The 17,446-nt window shown below is 43.1% G+C and overlaps 1 protein-coding gene and 2 long non-coding RNA genes across 3 annotated transcripts in view; 1 reads left to right on the top strand and 2 right to left on the bottom strand.

Moving 5' to 3' along the window:
• RRN3 (RRN3 homolog, RNA polymerase I transcription factor) overlaps positions 1 to 5,974 on the bottom strand; it is a 28,010-nt gene extending 22,036 nt beyond the window's left edge. The window contains exons 1-3 of the mRNA XM_046666931.1: positions 5,850 to 5,974; positions 4,413 to 4,518; positions 3,594 to 3,650 (exon numbers count right to left, since the gene is read on the bottom strand). Coding sequence (XP_046522887.1) covers positions 3,594 to 3,650; positions 4,413 to 4,518; positions 5,850 to 5,938 — 252 coding nt within the window. The 5' untranslated portion in view covers positions 5,939 to 5,974. The remainder of the gene's footprint in view (positions 1 to 3,593; positions 3,651 to 4,412; positions 4,519 to 5,849) is intronic.
• Positions 5,975 to 6,192: 218 nt separating this feature from the next.
• On the top strand, positions 6,193 to 6,975 carry LOC124241734 (uncharacterized). Its single transcript, XR_006889311.1, has 2 exons — positions 6,193 to 6,276; positions 6,809 to 6,975. It is a non-coding gene; the product is annotated as an uncharacterized LOC124241734 (long non-coding RNA).
• Positions 6,976 to 12,232: 5,257 nt separating this feature from the next.
• On the bottom strand, positions 12,233 to 17,426 carry LOC124241560 (uncharacterized). Its single transcript, XR_006889247.1, has 2 exons — positions 16,850 to 17,426; positions 12,233 to 12,821 (listed from the first exon to the last, which is right to left on the bottom strand). It is a non-coding gene; the product is annotated as an uncharacterized LOC124241560 (long non-coding RNA).
• Positions 17,427 to 17,446: the final 20 nt, after the last annotated feature.

Here is a 17,446-nt window from a genome sequence, read left to right as displayed (position 1 = left end):
GCCATACATATATATCTTTTCCTAATCCTAACAACGCTGCAGAGGATTACTGTTATTCACATTTTACAGCTGAGGAACCCCAGGCTAAGAGACACTAATAAGTAACCTGCCCAACCACAAGGCCAATCAAGAACCGGGTCAAACGTGCCTGGTCAAAGCTCCTGCACCGGCCCCTCTCGCACAATGCCTGGCTCCACGTGGAGAAGGAGCTCCCCGCCTCTCCCTCAGCATCACTCAACCACGCAGTGCTTTCTATGCGCTATCGTTGTGACAAACTTCAATAAGATTAACTATTTTCTGATGAAACTCAAGCAAGCTGGCAGTAAGATAAAGTAAACCACAATCATCTGCACTACGGTCATTTCATAATGTCCACAACATTAAGGATAACATTAATGGTGGCTCACCAAGGCCCGAGACACAGAAGACAGCAAAGTTAGGTGCAAATAAAAATGACTTCGCTCTAGCCTAGCCCTTTTCCACTAAAAGAGTACAAGATTAAAAAACATTTAAACAGTCCCATTTTTTTTTTTTAAAGATCTGCGCCTGAGCTAACAACTGTTGCCAATCTTTTTTTTTTTTTTCCTGCTTTATCTACCCAAATCCCCCCAGTACACAGTTGTATATCTTAGTTGCAGGTCGTTCTAGTTGTGGGATGTGGGACACCGCCTCAACATGGCCTGACGAGTAGTACCATGTCCGCGCCCAGGATCCAAACCGGTGAAACCCGGGGCCGCCGCAGCGGAGCACAGACTTAACCGCTCAGCCACGGGGCCGGCCCCAAAATGGCCCCATTTTTTAAAGTAAACCAGCCACAGACCTTGGTGCTTTAGTTCTGAACCATGATTAGAAGCAAATTACTTGCAACACCCCTCTGAACCAAAACAGACACAACTCATGTGACTCTTGGTATGTCAAGATACTGAGAATGAGCAGGACTGATGTAAAACACAGTGGAACACAAAGAAAATGGTCCTTTGTTCCTGTGGAAGGAGGCACAAGTCAAGGGAAGCTTTACAAGGAACTGATGCCTCTGCTGTCTTTAAACAGACTGAGTATTCTCTGGGAGCTGTATTCCTTAGAGGGAAAAGCATGTTTTCAGAAAACCAAAAGTAGCTCAGTATGGCTGGAATACAGTGAGCATGTCGACCAATAAATCTGGGGAGCAAAGAGGGGCCAGAGAAATCACTGAAGTCCTTGTAAGCTAGATGTGTAATCAGAAGGATTTGCTGGGGTAGGAGTTTTGTAGATCACAGTAATAATAACAGAACACTAATATAACACTTACTATGTGCCAGGCCCTGTTCTAAGACATTAATAACATATATTAACTCATTTAATCCTTAAAACCACTCCATGAGGTAGGTACTACCATGGGTTCCCATTTTATAGATGGGAACACTGAGGTACAGAAGTGCAGTAACTTGCCCTCAGTCACAAAGCTATTATTAAGGTCACAAAGCTCGTAAGGAAGGGAGGCCATGTAGCCAGAGCCCGTGCTCAAGTAGGTATCAAATAAAGTGAACCAGATGACCCCTTGCAGCCAGAAAGAAAAGGCACAGGCAAAAGTATAAAGATAAAAAGAAGTGGAAAGTTCGGGGAAGAAAGTATCAGATGAGATTAACATAGAGAAAACGTTGCAGGCCATGCTAAGAAACTGGTCCTTTTACTCTTCAGTAGGCATTTTTTGTAGGGCAATGACAAGCGTAGAACGTGCTTTAGAAATGCTTTAGGCTGCACTGTTGAGCGTAATTTTTTTTTGGCGGAGGGAGAGGTATGTAAGATAGAGGACAACTGGAACCTAGAGACCACTAAAGAGGTTACGGGAAGAATTCGCACAAGAGAGCACCAATAAAACAAAAAGACTTGAAAGATTTTTTTTCCCAAAAGGACCTGGTCAATCAATGGATATCAGGGGTGAGAAAGGACAGAAAGACACCAAGGTTCCTAGCTCAAGGACCAGGTGAGCAATAAATCAGCCAAGCATGTAAAGAAGGCTGTAGATATAGCAGGCTTGGGAGAGAGCGAGAATACTAAGGTTGGGGCACCAGTAACACTCCTGGGCTGGCAGTTAAGAAACAAGCCTGGAGGCCACAAGAGCAATCTGAGCTATAGATAGAAATTGGGGAGTTATCAGGATCCAGGGAGACTTCAAAGTTGTGAGGGCATGAGGAGATCACACAGGAAGAATCTGTAGAATTAGGAGGGTCACGTCTGGAAACCAGAGGAACACCAAATTTAAGAACTTGTCAAGAGAACGATTAGAGATAAGTGATAAGAAGACAGGAAGATCACAGACACTGAAAGAAACATTTTAAGAAGTGGGCGGCCAACAGTGTCACTACTACAAAGAATCAGCACGAGGCTTGAAAAAAAAGTTCGCTGACATTAGCATGTAAGAAATCACTGGTAATCTCTGTCACAGTAACCACAGCAGTGGACTTAAGATATGATGGAGGGGCCGGCCCAGTGGCGCAGCGCTTAAGTGTGCAGCATGTTCCGCTTCTCAGCAGCCCAGGGTTCCGTGGTTCTGATCCCGGGTGCAGACATGGCACTGCTTGGCAAGCCATGCTGTGGTAGGCGTCCCACAGATAAAGCAGAGGAAGATGGGCACGGATGTTAGCTCAGGGCCAGTCTTCCTCAGCAAAAAGAGAAGGACTGGTGACAGACGTTAGCTCAGGGCCAATCTTCCTCAAAAAAAAAAAAAAAAAAAAAAAGATATGATGGAAAATGGACCCAGAACATAAATGGAAAGTGAGAAAATGCGGACTGTCAGCAGGAACAACAGGTAACAATGACGAAGCCCTTATACTGAGCCAGGGGCCATTCTAAGCACTTCTCCTATATTAACTCATTGGATGCTCTTAAAACTTCTATGTCTAAAAAACTTTATTGCTTTTCTGTTTTTGCAAAGTGGAAAACAGAGGCAGAGAGGTTAAACAACTTGCCTGCAATCACACACTGAGTAACAGAAGAGTTGGGATTTTATCCCAGGCAATCACTACCACTGCCATGGTAACAGACTATTCTTTCCAAAACTGGGCAATAAAGGAAGAAAAGGGAAACGAGATGTACTGGGTTGTTACTACACTACAGGTATATACCTTGAACTCTGAAACACCGGAAGAGCAGTAGCTTCAAAGACAAGGCATCTTTTGTTGCTTTTTTGTTTTGCATTAGCAACGGACAGACACAAGAGCTGCATGCACTAGAGAGGAAAGAGGTACTAGAAAGGAAAGATTAAAGCAGGGTTGCTCAACCTCGGGACTACTGACACTTTGGACCTGAGAATTCCTTGTGGTGAAGAGCTGCCCCATATTCGGCAGAATGTTTAGCAGCATGCCTGTCTTCCACTCACTAGATGCCAGTAGCACCCCTCCCTTCCCCAAGTTGTCACAACCAAAAATGTCTCCACTTCATCGCCAAATGTCCCCTGGGGGCAAAACTGCCCCTGGGTGAGAACCACTGGATGAAAGTAAGAAGGGATCCGGAGAGAGCAAGTTCTAGAGGGTGGAGTAGGACCAAAAGGGCAAAGTTCAACATCCGTACAAAGTGGCAACAACTTTGCTGATGATCAAACACAAATTAATTACCTTTATGTCTGGATCTGACAGTTGGTTCTTCAACAACTCAAAGTCATTTGTTTCACCCTTTACAAGAACGGAAAAAAAATGAAGTTTTGCTTGCTTTGGTTTCCTGTTAAAGTCAACAGCAGGACTTTCAACTATACCTTAGAATCTGATAAAACTACAAAAGGAACATTGTAACCTTCACACATCAATTGTGGACTATAATAAAATCATAAGTACAAAAACTTAAAAACTCTTATTAGTGGGGCTAGAGAGCTTGGAAAAAAGAAAATGACAACCAGGAGGCCATTTGTATTTACATATACTTGTGAACTAACATACTCCAAGATACTATCCGTTCATATATACGGATATAAATGCATATTACATATAAAAAGCGACATTCACATTTTCCCTCCATTGCTGAGACTGAGTAAAATCACTTCTAAACTAACACAAAAACAAACCAAACAAAATCCTTATTCACAGAGCTGGTTTATTATCTCAAAGTTATGCTTAGGTAATTTCTTAAGAAATAAAATGCCCTGATTTAATGGCTTTTTATTCTAGCACTTGCTAAAGTTTTTAAAAGATACTATGTAAATATAGCATTTGAAGAGGTGAAACCTGTTATTGCTTTAATTTTCAGCTGACAGCATCATGCTCTTATTAAACATTTGATTTCGAGATTGACATCTAAAATTCCTTTTATTATGCCTACTGGTCTTTATTATTAACGGCTTTAATTGTATTCTGACCAACAAAAACCAAACCTCACTATGTCAATTCTATCTCAATAAAGCTGGAGAAAACCCCACCAAACCTCATGTTATCGCCTCTTACCTTTTTGTACTTCAATAAGACTTCTGTCACAGTGCCACCAAATCGAACAGTTTTTCTCGGAGGAGAATTGAAGAAATCATTCTCTAATGCAAGCATATTTGAAAGCCTGTAGAACAAAGGTTATCAAGCTATTAAGTGCATGACGGAGAACAATAAAAATTATCATGGCCAACATTTATTGAACTCATCACTCAGTGGGACTACTGCTAAGGCCTCCCAACAAGCCTCCCCGCTCTCACTCTAATCCCTCAACAATTTATTCTTCATTCGGTGATCTATTGGTCTTTCAAAAACTTAAGACAGATCATGCTTCTCTACTCTCCTGCTTAAACTCTCCAAAGATTTCCCGCTTCACTTAGAATACAAATCCAAACTCCTCACTCTGGTCTTCGAGGTCCTACATTAATCTGGCACCTACCTACCTCTCTGACCTCACCTCCAACCCCTTGACATACGGCAGCCACAGTGTCCTTTCTGTTCTTCAAACTGGCTACGGGGGCTGGTTCCTGCTTTACTTGCTGTTCCCATTATCAGAAACACTCACTCCCCAGATCTATACATGGCTGGATTCTTGTCATTCAAGTTGAAGCTCAAACGTCAGAGGCCTTCCCTATCAGAAACCTAGAGCACCCCCCCCTCCCTCGCCGCTCCCATCACCCTGTTTTATTTCTCCACAACAGTTATCACTATCTGAAATCATCACTATCTGAAATCATCCTGTTCCTTTACTTATTGGCCTATTTACTGTCTTTCCCTCCCTGGACTGTAAGCTCTGTTGAAAGCAGGGACGTTGTCTCTCTTGATAGACTACTGTCCCCAGCGTCTGACACACTAAGTATGTGCTGAGTAAACATTATGAACGATATTATGGTAAGCGTTTTACAAAATTCGCTTCTTTTAAACAGAACAGATTAGTGAAAAAACACAGCATCTGCTAACGACTCTCAAAATCAAACCTCGAAGCGTTTTTCTGGGGGTTAGAGGCTTAAAGAGTTGAACAAGATAAAGACTGTTGAACAAGTATGTGTTGCGAAACAAATTTCAAACAAAAAACCCTTAAGATTCAACTTGTTATTTGTGACAGTTGATAATTCAAATACAGGAGCCCAAGGAACTCTTTCCAAATAGAGACGAAGAAGCGAGAGGGAAGAGAAAAGGAGCAGAATGCGGTACCCAGGCGCGGGATGCTATGAGGGAGCCAGGCAGGGAGAAAAGCCGCCTCTGGAACAGAGAAGAGATCCGTTTTCCCCGCCCCTTTTCCCCTTTTATTACCCACTTAAGGGGCATGGGCTCATCTTGAGGACCTGAGACGACCCCCTACCCTCCGCTCCCACCCCACTCCGTGAGCACTCTCCCGGCCCTTTCAGATGCGCTCCCTTACTCCCAGTCCCAGGGTTTGGTCCCAGACCCGCAGAACGAAGCGGCCCGGGCTCTTACCCAGTCCTCGAGGCGCCCAGCGTCTGGACCGCTGAGGCCGAAGCGGCCGCATCTCCGTGAAGTCGCGTGTGAAGCAACGGGGCCGCCATTGCGGCGGAGAAGCGCAACGACCGCGCCTCGCGCCGGAACTCGTGCCCCTTCTGACACCGCCTCTGAACCGGAAGCCGCACGGGCGGGAGGCCTCCAGCCAATCAGGAGCCCCACGTAGGGAGACCATAGTGCCCTCTGCTTGCTAGAGCGCCGCCAAAGCTGTCTTCTCCCTGCCCTCCATCGGGCCCCTCCTGGCGCGTGGAGGACTTTCTCTGTCTCCCGAGGTGCGGCGTGCATGGTGGCGTAACTACGGGGAGAAGAGACGTCCGTAGCGCAGGCTGTGTCCAGCCCTGAGGGTCCCAAAGGAATGGCGGGGACACCCGGGAGGTGCTAAGCGGTGCGTGGGTTTCTCGCGTATTAACTTTTTGGAATCAGACCATCCCTCAGTCAAACTAAAGAAACAGAAGCCCTGGGATGAATCCAAACCCTCAGAGAGAAGGGGCGGGCCGAGGATTCGAACGCCTAGCCTGGGCTCTGTACCCACTGCGCTATCCCCGCAGACACCCGAGCGAATCTTATCCTCACGGAGACAGACTTGACGAAGCGACTTACCCAAAAGTCTCAGAGCTGTGATGATGCTGAGATGAGAAATCAAAGAGTAGGAGACAGTTGTCAAGAGGCGTTAGCCCTTGAACTTAAATGTTTCAAGGAGGTACGGGAGTCTGCCAGACCCACAAAGCAGCGAAGGGTCTTCCAGGCATAGGAAAGAGCAGGTGCCAAGGCACGAGGGGTGGGAAGCAGACAGAGGGAAAGAGGAACGGTCCTTCCACTCGATTTCTAAGAGGGGAAAATGTTGCAACCTTTGGAAACTGTATAAAACCAGCTACAGCAACTTGTTGGCCCCACCACTTCTTTCCTCACTGCTTTAGGGTTCCTGCAGAATGTTGGGCAGAAATCATCAGAGTCCCAAGAGCAGAGGAAATTGCGCCCTAGCTCACCAAGATGCTTCAAGACTGCTGTTTAAGTGGGAATCTCTTCCCCTCCATCCCCAAAGCAAAGTGAAAAAACATTAAATCACAATTCATCAGCACTCTCATACACTGTCGGTGGAAGTTTAATTCTGTACTGTCAAGCGGTTTGACAATTACTTTTTTCTTTCATTTTAAAAAAGTCTGATATGTACAAAAGAATATATGTTAATGTAAGCTATAAAACAAAATGAACACCTGTGAATGTACCACCCAATTTATGAAACAGAACATTAACCTGTGCTACTGAAGCTTCCTGTGTGCTCTTCCCAGATGCTACCCTCTCCCTGCTTCCTCCCAGAGGTCATCACTATCCTGATTTTTTTGTCATTTCAACTTATCTTTATGTTATATATATATATATTCCTAAGCAATATACTATACACTTTTGCTTGTCTTTCAAAATTATTTCCATGCTGCATTATATTGCTGCTTGTTTTCAATCAACCTTATGCTTCTACGATCCATCCCTGTTGTAATTGTGTTTTATTTTCTCTGCCATATAGCATTCCATTGTATGAATATACCATGGATTTATATATCCATTTTCCTATCACCAATATTTAGATTATTTCCTCCCCCCACACACACACTATTATGTACAACACTGTGAATATTCTTGTATAGTCTCCTGAATAATGTGTGTGAGAATTTTTCTAGGTTAGAATTGTTGGCTTGGAGGGTATACAAGGCACAGTCAAAGAACTTTCCAGAGTGGTTGTGGCAATATACACTCCCAGCAATAGCTTCTCCTTAAGCTTGAGCACAGCTACTTCCTTATTTTCCCAAAGCACAGGTAAGACCTGCTTCCGTGTTAAAGTTTTTTTCAATGGAAGCGTGAGCATAATACAAGGAAAATCTTAAAACCAAACAGCATCATTCATTGTTGGAGTTCCTTGGTCCTGTTTCTTCACTGAGGATGCTCCACTCGGTCACCTGTTCCCTGACCAGCTCGTTTTGCCATGATAAAAGCCTCCTTTATCCAGTCTTGCCTTCCCCAGAGTCCTCTCTCCTTTTGTCTCCGGCTCTAATCAAAGAAAATAAACACCCCTCCTCCAAAAGCAACAACCACAAAGCACACAAGCATTAACGTGCTGCCTGCAAAGACGTGGCCTTGCCCACAATGTAGTCATCCTTTTACATCACTGTTCGTTGCAGTTGCTCGTAATCGTTCTGAGCTTCTTCATTCCAGAATGAATTTTTGCTTTACTCTCATATACCCAGAAGGCCCATTAAACTGTTTTTCCAAAAGAGCAGTCTTCCCCTAGAGACGATTTTTACAGTCATCCCTGGAGTAGTTCTGTTGGTTAAAGCCTCTTGGCTTGAAAGTAACAGCAACTATCTCAGGTTAACTGAAGCAGAAAAGGAGAATTTGTTCTAAGAATCCAAGGATATCTTAAGACACCAGAAAAGAATCTCTCATTGGCCAAGTTTGGGTCAGGTGCCCTCCTCTAACTCAATCTCAAGAAGTGAGGTCATTTTGTACCAAATGGCTTTCAATGAATCTTTGCTGTAGATGAGTGTCACTATTAATGCTTAACAAATGTTTTTCAAATGGCTGAATGATAGGGAAGATCCATATCAACGATTTCTTTCTTTCTTTCTTTTTGGTGAGGAAGGTTGGCCCTGAGCTAACATCTTCAGCTCTTTTTGCTTAAGGAAGATTGTCCCTGAGCTAACATCTGTGCCCATCTTCCTCCATTTTGTATGTGGGATGCTACCACAGCATGGCTTGGTGAATGGTATGTAGGTCCGTGCCCGGGATCCGAAGCCACAAACTCCAGGCTGTCAAAGCAGAATGCAAGAACTTAACCACTACACCACTGGGATGGCCCAAGATCAACAATTTCTAGATAGCAAAATCAATAGTAGATATCCCATTTGTTCCTTTCTCCTTTCCAGAAAGAATCAACGATTATTTTGAGTCAGTTATCTTTATAAAAATTCCCTTCATTAATGCAAGATCTCAACTGTAGATCTTTAATATGTATTTATATACAAAATGTATAATCTCTGGCCTCTACCCACTAGATGACAGTAGCATTCCTCTCCTCCCCATTGTGACGAGCAAAAATGTCTCCAGACATTGCCAAACGTCCCCTGGGAACAATATTGCCAAAATTAAGAACCACTGGTATAAAGCATGGCCTTAGTAAACTTTTAGTCCAACTGGAGACACAAAACATATTTGAAACAATTAGAGAACAAAAAAGCAAAACACGACATATAAAATTATATTGTAAGCAGTCATAAAGTTTCCATTTTTACCTTTAATATTCTTGGGGGAACGTAGAAAAAAATCCCATTTTATTCTGTTGGAAAACAATGGTGGTAATACACTAGAGCCTCAAGCGTTTAAAGCCTATTTGCAATGTTTATCAGATTTTTATCCGAAGAACACGACAGAGAAAAGTACCTTAATTTTTCCCCAAAACTCCTCAGAAGGCAACTGTATCTGACTGAAATTCTGAATCAATAACATATTTTCTATTGTTTTATTGGGCCAACTTCAGAAATCTGCTTTATCTATGTTTCTAATTGGTCTTCAGTTGGTAAGGGCCACCTAACCTCAGTTTTATCTTTGCCTACAGGCTTCAATCTAATAGTAGTTAACAGCTATATTCATCTTTTCAATGAATATTTATTGAACACCTAGGCACCAGGCCATGTGCTAGGCATTGGGGATATGTGGTCAGCAAATAACAATAATGGTCCTTGGCCTCATGGAGCTTGTCATCCAGTGAGAGAAACAGACACCGATTAAATATAAATTTACAAATGTATTAAGTCCTTTGAAGATCACATGGTGCTCTGTGGTTCTGTAACGGGCAGAATTTACCTTTCAAGAAAGTTCCCCTAAGAAAGTGGTAACTGAGTTGAAATCTAAGAATCACTCGCTAAGGGGGAAGGATCAGGAGGCTGTGAGCCGAGAGAGAGTGGTTTGAAAGCAGGGAGAAAAGTACGTGTAAGACCCCCATGGCAAGAGTAGAAAAGGGCGTATCTGCTGGGATTTCAGTTTTACAGTCAAGGGGTGGGTGACAGTCGTTTGGAGGAGGTTGGTGGTGGCTGAGATGAAGAGGATCCATTGAGAAAAGAGCCCAAATGGGAACCCTGAAATAAATGGATGATTGTCTGGTCATCCTTTTGTAATGCAAATATTCATTCCTTTTCCTTCTTTGTATTCAGATTACTCTATATTGGTCCTTTTGCAAAGCAAGACATGAAGGTACAGAAAATCTAAGCTGAGTGGATATTACGTTTCAGAAGAAGTAATATATTATTTAACGTTAATTCGCCATGGTATAATCCCATAATGGTGCTGGGAATTTTCCTCCACACAAAATCATTTAACTATGGTATGGCAAATACATCCTGTAGGATATAAACGGCCCAGTAGAAAGAGCATTAGGCTCTAGAGCAGTATGCCTTCACCCAGCTCACGGTTCCACTAGCAGCTCACCCCTTTCAGCCCAACTCAGAAACAAGAACTAGAGAAGTATTCTCAGACTGATCAAACCAGGCTCCTGCTGAAATAATGAGTTAAGCGCTCACTTACTGCCCATTTCTGCTTTTCCAAAAGTCCTGTATCACTTTGTTAACCTAAGTAGGGGTCCTTGTGCCATTCTGTCCAGCAGAGTCAAGCTACGGAGATCTTAAGATGGTTCTGGAAGCCTTCGCTATACCACGTGAAGTCTCTAATTACACGCTAATATAATTTATGATATTTTGCACTTGTCAAAATGCAATTTTCTTTCCCTTTTTGTGTAGATGACTAAAAAGCAAATACTCTTCTATGTTTATTTAGTGTATATTAAATCATATGAAATGGGAGAGGGGCAAGTGATCAGGTTAACAAGATTAGTTCTAAAATGTTTCTGTATTTGGAATTGTTTCATTGGTTTTGCGGATAGAATCTTCTGACCCTGAGGAACCCGGAGTCACACAGATCAGGATTCAAATGCCACCTCTTCTTCCTCACCATGTGCCATTTTATGCTTTTTCAATTTTGTAATATGGAAATATATCACCTAGTCAATGATTCAAATTTTAAAAATCTGTTCATCCTATAAAAATTTCTTTTAAAATTTGGAAAAAATAAAACAGAAAAGTTTAGTGTCTTTAAAATACATAAGCATCTATATTCATTCAATTAAAGCTGTTCCTATTTTTCTTTCAACGTGACCATCTTCTGCTGCTAGGCATTGTTAGTGGCACCAATAATTAGTAAGTTCACTAATCACAGTTCTTTTTTTTTTTAAGGCTTGGCACCTGGGCTAACAACTGTTGCCAATCTTTTTTTTTTTTTCCTGCTTTATCTCCCCAAACCCCCCCGTACACAGTTGTATATCTTGGTTGCATGTCCTTCTAGTTGTGGCATGTGGGACGCTGCCTCAACGTGGCCTGACGAGCTGTGTCACGTCCGCACCCAGGATCTGAACCAGTGAAACCCTGGGCTGCCGAAGCGGAGGGCGCAAAGTTAACCACTCAGCCATGGGGCCCACCACCAATTATTATTATTTTTTTTAAAGATTTTATTTTTTCCTTTTTCTCCCCAAAGCCCCACAGTACATAGTTGTATATTCTTCGTTGTGTGTCCTTCTAGTTGTGGCATGTGGGACGCTGCCTCAGCGTGGTTTAATGAGCAGTGCCATGTCCGCGCCCAGGATTCGAACCAACGAAACACTGGGCCGCCTGCAGCGGAGCGCGCGAACTTAACCACTCGGCCACGGGGCCAGCCTGGGCCAATTATTTTTTTTTTTAATTGTGGTAAAATACACATAAAATTTAGCATCTTAACCATTTTTAAGTGTACAATTCGGTAGTGTTAAGCACATTCACCTTGCTGTGCAACCAATCTCCAGAACTCTCATCTGAAATTCTATAACCATTAAACAACTCCCCATTCCCCACTCCCCGCCAGCCCCTGGCAACCGGCATCTACTTTCTCTCTCTGAATCTGATTCTCTAGCAATCTCATATAAGTGGAATCACAGAATATTGGTCTTGTTATGACTGGCTTATTGCACTTAGCATAATGTCCTTCCAAATATTCTTTTTTCCAAACACCTACAATGCAGAAAGTCTTCCAGCTTGAGTTAATGTTTAAAAATTACAAATATAAAAATGCAGAAGTGTAGAACAGAAAAAGGGGAAGAAATATAAAAACAGTTAAAATTTTTGGAAGTTTCAATCCAAGTATTATACCACCTAAAAAATGTACTTTTACCCATAATTAGAAATTTCAAAAGCAAACTATCCCTATATGTGTATTAGAGCATTCGTACATCAACAATCCACTGATACAAAGAAAGAACACAAGAGGAGCGCAGTCCCAAAAGAATTTTATTTGATTCTCATTAAAATACACAGTCAAATTAGATTTTAAATCCTTGGGAAAAAGGGAAATTCAGATGTTACTTAAATCAAGTGAAGATATAAAAAATATAAATTGTAGCATGTTATAATGCATTCATTGTGCTAACCTTTCTGATAGCTAATGAGGTCACAAAGTTACCTTAAATAAAAGTTGTTGCATTTTTCAGTGCCCATTTCTCTGGGAACTGTACATACTGACATCTTCACCCAGAGTACTGGAGACATTATTTTCCATTTGGAATGCTGGCACCCTTTCACAAGAGAAGTCTATTTAAAAAACCAACTTATTCTAAAACAAAGTTCGTTGGAATTGCACAGTTTATTATGGCTCGCCATCCTGGCAATAACTAACTTCACTATCTGAAGCTGGAAAACTCTCTTCAACACTGCAACATGGATCCTTGGCAGAGGGAGTCCGGTAAGTCTGTTGGTCTGAGAAAGGTCAGGTCTCCAGATGGACGTTTCCAAAACAAGATTAAGGTAAGCATTTGTGCTCTTATAAAGTTGGCACTTAAAGCTGCAGACACTTTGGTGAGTTCTGGAAAAAAAAAAGCCATTTTTATTTGAGATGATATTAATAAACATACAGTGCAACAAGAAAATTAAAGGGTTGTTGATATTCATTCTCTCTCTGAGAGTAAAGCTTTAAATAGAAGTATTTTTAATGAGAGGATACGCCCATGGACTGATCCAGAGTATTACAGCTCAAGTAATAATTAGCAGACTTAAGAAAATGGCTCGTTAATAACTTTAACTGGGAAAGAAAGCCTATAATATACATCTTATAACAAATTAGACATCAATTACACAACAATTCCAGCTCCTCCATTTCTGTGACATTGCGAAAATTACTTAACCTCTGATGTCAAATCTACCTTCCTTGAAGTGGAGATGATAATGGTACTTACCTCTGACTGTCGTGATGAATGAGATAATGCCTGTAAATTACTTAGCACTGTGTGTAGTGTATTATTGACATCTGGTAAATGTTAGCTATTATTATTAATAAATGCCCCACATGTGCGTGTTAATTCAAAGATGATACAAAACGGGAATACAAAGATGAATGAAAGAAAGATAAATAAGATCCTCATGGTCTAATGGAGAAGAACCATTCCTATCTAAGAGGTACTGAGTCATCTAAGAATCAAAATAAGATTTTTTTCTTTAAGTACCTCATGAACTATAGAGCATTATTCTAGATCAGGGTTTCTAAACCTCACACTAATGACGTTTGGGCTGGTTAATTCTGTGCTGTGAGGGGCTGGCCTGTGCATTGTGGCACCTCTGGCCTCGACCCACTAGACGCCAATAGCAACCCTCCCCATTCTGCACTTCTGAATTGCTGTGGGCTACCACTGTGCGCCTCAAAGACCAAGCCGGAGCATCAGTGTCCACCCCTGCTCCTCCCAGAGCTCCCAGTGCCTGCCCGTCTGGCCAGCGCTTTGCTCAGGGCCTGAGCGATCACCACATACACCTTGTAGACTCCGCTGTTGTCAATGCCAGGTACCAAATGGTGGAATCAGAATCTGGGAGTCAGAAACTCAGCATATCACCTCTCCTTAGGCCAGCAGACCAAGACGAGATGGTCAGGTTCTCTGAGAGGGGAGAATGGCCCCCTCAGATCTGGGTGTCCCTGAACAGCCAGGCCCCTGTGCCTTTCCTTTGGGCCAGCTGCTCTTGGTCAGGTGAATGACTCCAGCTGAGGCAACTGGAGTCAAAGCAGTTGTACAGCCTACCCCAAGCTCCCCAAGCCAACGGCGGGAGAGGAGTTTTCTCTCTTGTTAAACAAGCAGCCAAATAACATCCTTGATTTTGCCTTGTGGCCCACAGAGCCTAAAATATTTACTCCCTGGGCCTTTACAGAAAAGATTTGTCAACTCCTATTTTAGATAAGTACTTATCTTACCTTCAATATAGGGAAACGTGTCACAGCATTTGTTACATACAAGTAAATAAACACTTGGAAGCGTTTTCCAAGATGAATACCCATGAAGCCTACACTTTGGTTAGAAACTGTTGCTAAGGTCTAAGAGGTCTGTTTTCAGCTTAGAACTAACTGGGAGAGACCTTAGCAATTATTCGCTAATTACTGGCCTATTGCCATTACTTTATAACAGAGCCCACAGGTAGAATTACAAACACAGCTTACGCTGCCTAAAAAGCCTCCAAAGGTTTCTCTCTCATTCTCATTCTCTCTCTCTCCAACCTCTGAGTCCCAAGCACCTTTGCCTGTAACATCAGCTTCTCCTTTCCCAAATGTATGCTAAAGGAGCCATGGATTGTTAGACCTCTGTGCCTTTTAGTTGACGCTTTTCCCTTTGCACGGAATGTTCTTCCCATCTTCTTTACCCAATGAACACCCACTTTAGGATCCAACTCAAAAATCCCTCACCCGGTCCACACCTGTATTCTGAAAGCACTTTGACGAGACTTCTGCTATATCACACTGTGCTAGTCATTCCCACGTCTGTCTCCCTTGACAAACGGTGAGCGCTTGGACAGAAGGGGCATCTTATTTAGCTCTGAATCCCCACTGCTGAACATAACGCCTGGCACTTGCTAGAAATTCAATAAATGTCTGCTCAATGAATTAATTACTTAAAGGGCACTGCGTGGCTCTCCCTGTCAAAAAATAATTCTTTGACTAAAAATTATTAGGTAGGCACCAGACTACCCCTCCTCCTTCCTTGTCTAAAATTTTCTCCTTTTTAAAGTTGTTCTTCTGAGTTAGAGAACAAAGTCTGTAAGCTTTCTGATGGCAATGTCTGCATCCTTTTCATCTTTATATGTGTTTACCATTATTCCTGGCACTTCGTAAGTGCTCAAGTCTCCTTCAAGAATTACAGGGAGAATTCTTTCCATCACATAAATTACCTGAAATAGAATTAATGGGAAAAAAATTAATGATCTCTTTCAGTAACACTAAATCCTCTCCTTCTGGAATTATTACGGTTTGTGTTTTGCTCTTTTTTTTAAATAGAAATAAATATAAATCACTGTAGCAGAACAGCCAATCTGCTTTGCCCCTACAGATGATCTATGGCATATACGTGTGTGTACACACTGCGAGAGAGAGCGTCTACACATTTTCTTAAAGGAGAGTGGGAGAAAATTATAAGCAAATTAAGAGTTTGACTTCCACCTATTATTCAGTTGTATCTCACGCTGGAAATGAAACTAACCAATGTGAAATGAGCCTGAACACCTTCTTGGTTAGCACGTTGGTAATATTTAAACAACAAGGAGCATAACATAATCTCCAAAGTATTGCTTTGCCCCATACCCTTCCTCCTCTCCCCGAAAAGAGCAGGAATTTGTGGAACAGGATTAGAAAGACCAGGAAACTGACACTCAGCGGTGTGTACTCTTACGACAGCACCTAACCCATGGAGAAGAAGAGTCACCAATTTTGACCTTCATGTGACCTTCTGTACCTTTCCAATGGATGAGGGTTTGGAGACTTAAGTGGAATTCATCGTCAACAGCCTTAGCCATAAAATTCACCAAACAGGTTAGCATAAACGGTCTTACAATTTAGTAGAAAGTTTGACGGCCATTTATTTAGTACAAATAATCAAATGTTTTCCAAACTTTAGAATCATTCTAAGTTTCACCATACAATTTTTTTCCTTTACGTTGACTCATGTATAAAGTGTTTGATTCCTTAAATAAAAGTATTTCAAAAAGCAACCATCGCTATTGTAAAAAGAAAAGTCAGTATGACTTGGCGTAAATAGAAGTTATCCACTGAAACATCTTCGTTAACACAAATGGTAACAAACCCTACCTGGGTGCACTGTTGCCCACCAAAGCGTTAGAGAGGTGTCAGAGGTCACCAACCCCAAGCAAGGGCATTCTCCTTGACGTAATCAAAAAGACTGAATAAGAATTGAAAGGGGAGTAACTTTCCCACTAGAGGGCTCATTGCTGTTTCATGCTGTGTCCCCGTGTACCTAAAATCATCCCGTTTCAGAAACAATGCAGAGGGGCCGGCCCACTGGCATAGTGGTTAAGCTTGCATGTTTCACTTCTGCGGCCTGGGCTTTGCCGGTTCGGATCCCGGGGGTGGACCTAGCACTGCTTCTCAAGCCATGCTGAGGCAGGCATCCCACATATAAAGTCGAGGAAGATGGGCACAGATGTTAGCTGAGGGCCAGTCTTCCTCAGCAAAAAGAGGAGGATTGGCAGTGGATGTTAGCTCAGGGCCAATCTTCCTCAAAAAAAAAAGAAAGAAAGAAAGAAAGAAACACTGCAGAGTCCCCCTGCCTCTCCCTCTTAGAGCTCCTGAAGGAAGGTAATTACCACTTCTCCCTAAACCTAAAGAAACCCATTTTACTGTCTGGTGGAGGAGGTCAAACCTTAACAGCACTCATGCACTCAGCGCACTACCTTTCAAAACCTACCGAAGTTCAACAGATCTAATCCCTGAAGGAAAAGGCCACTTCACCTCCACTAAATGTTTTCCAACAGAAGAGCTGGAGGAAGCCACGGATCGGGAGGAGAACACAGAATGGGAAACAATTAAGGAATACTGTAGGTGAAGCTTCCTCCAAAGGCACTTACTTGGCAGAGGCCTGAGCAGCCACTCGGATGGCTGGGGTCTGGTTCTGTGCTAGAGGGGGTGACTTTTCTTCTCCGAGGCTGGGGTGGGCGCACTCTCGGGGGGCACTGACTGCTGGGCCTGAGTGGCTGGAACTGGGGCCTCTGGGAGTGGGGATGTGGGGTCAGGGTGATCTTGACTTAGCTTCTGGCTGGCTGGTGGCAGACTCTCAAAAGCCTGAGCCCCCGGCTGCTTATGAAACTCCTGGGCAGATGAAGCCTGGCCTGGAGCAATCTCTTGAACCCAAGAGCGGCTCTGGGGGGCCTGCTGGGTGTGATCCAGGGCCTGCCAGTCATGAACAGCTGGGCCGACCTGCAAGTCCATAGGCTGGGTCTGAAAAGGCTGGGTGGGCAGAAGCTGAATCAAAGAGAGCAGGGTGGCCCCAGCCTGGGCTTGGGAAACCTGCACAGGTGGAGGCTGAGTTTGAGAGGCCTGAGAAAGATTCTGGAGCTGGCTCTGGGAAGCTAGAGGGACTGGGAGGTGGCTCTGTACAGCCACAGGCACTGGGGGGTCGCTCTGAGAGTCCACAGGCAGCGCGAGGTGGGTCTGTGCAGCCACAG

Source organism: Equus quagga, chromosome 7 (assembly GCF_021613505.1).
Source record: "Equus quagga isolate Etosha38 chromosome 7, UCLA_HA_Equagga_1.0, whole genome shotgun sequence".
Classification (NCBI taxonomy): Eukaryota; Metazoa; Chordata; class Mammalia; order Perissodactyla; family Equidae; genus Equus; species Equus quagga.
The sequence above is the reverse complement of the archived record's forward strand: the minus strand, read 5'-3'. Positions and strand labels throughout refer to the sequence as shown.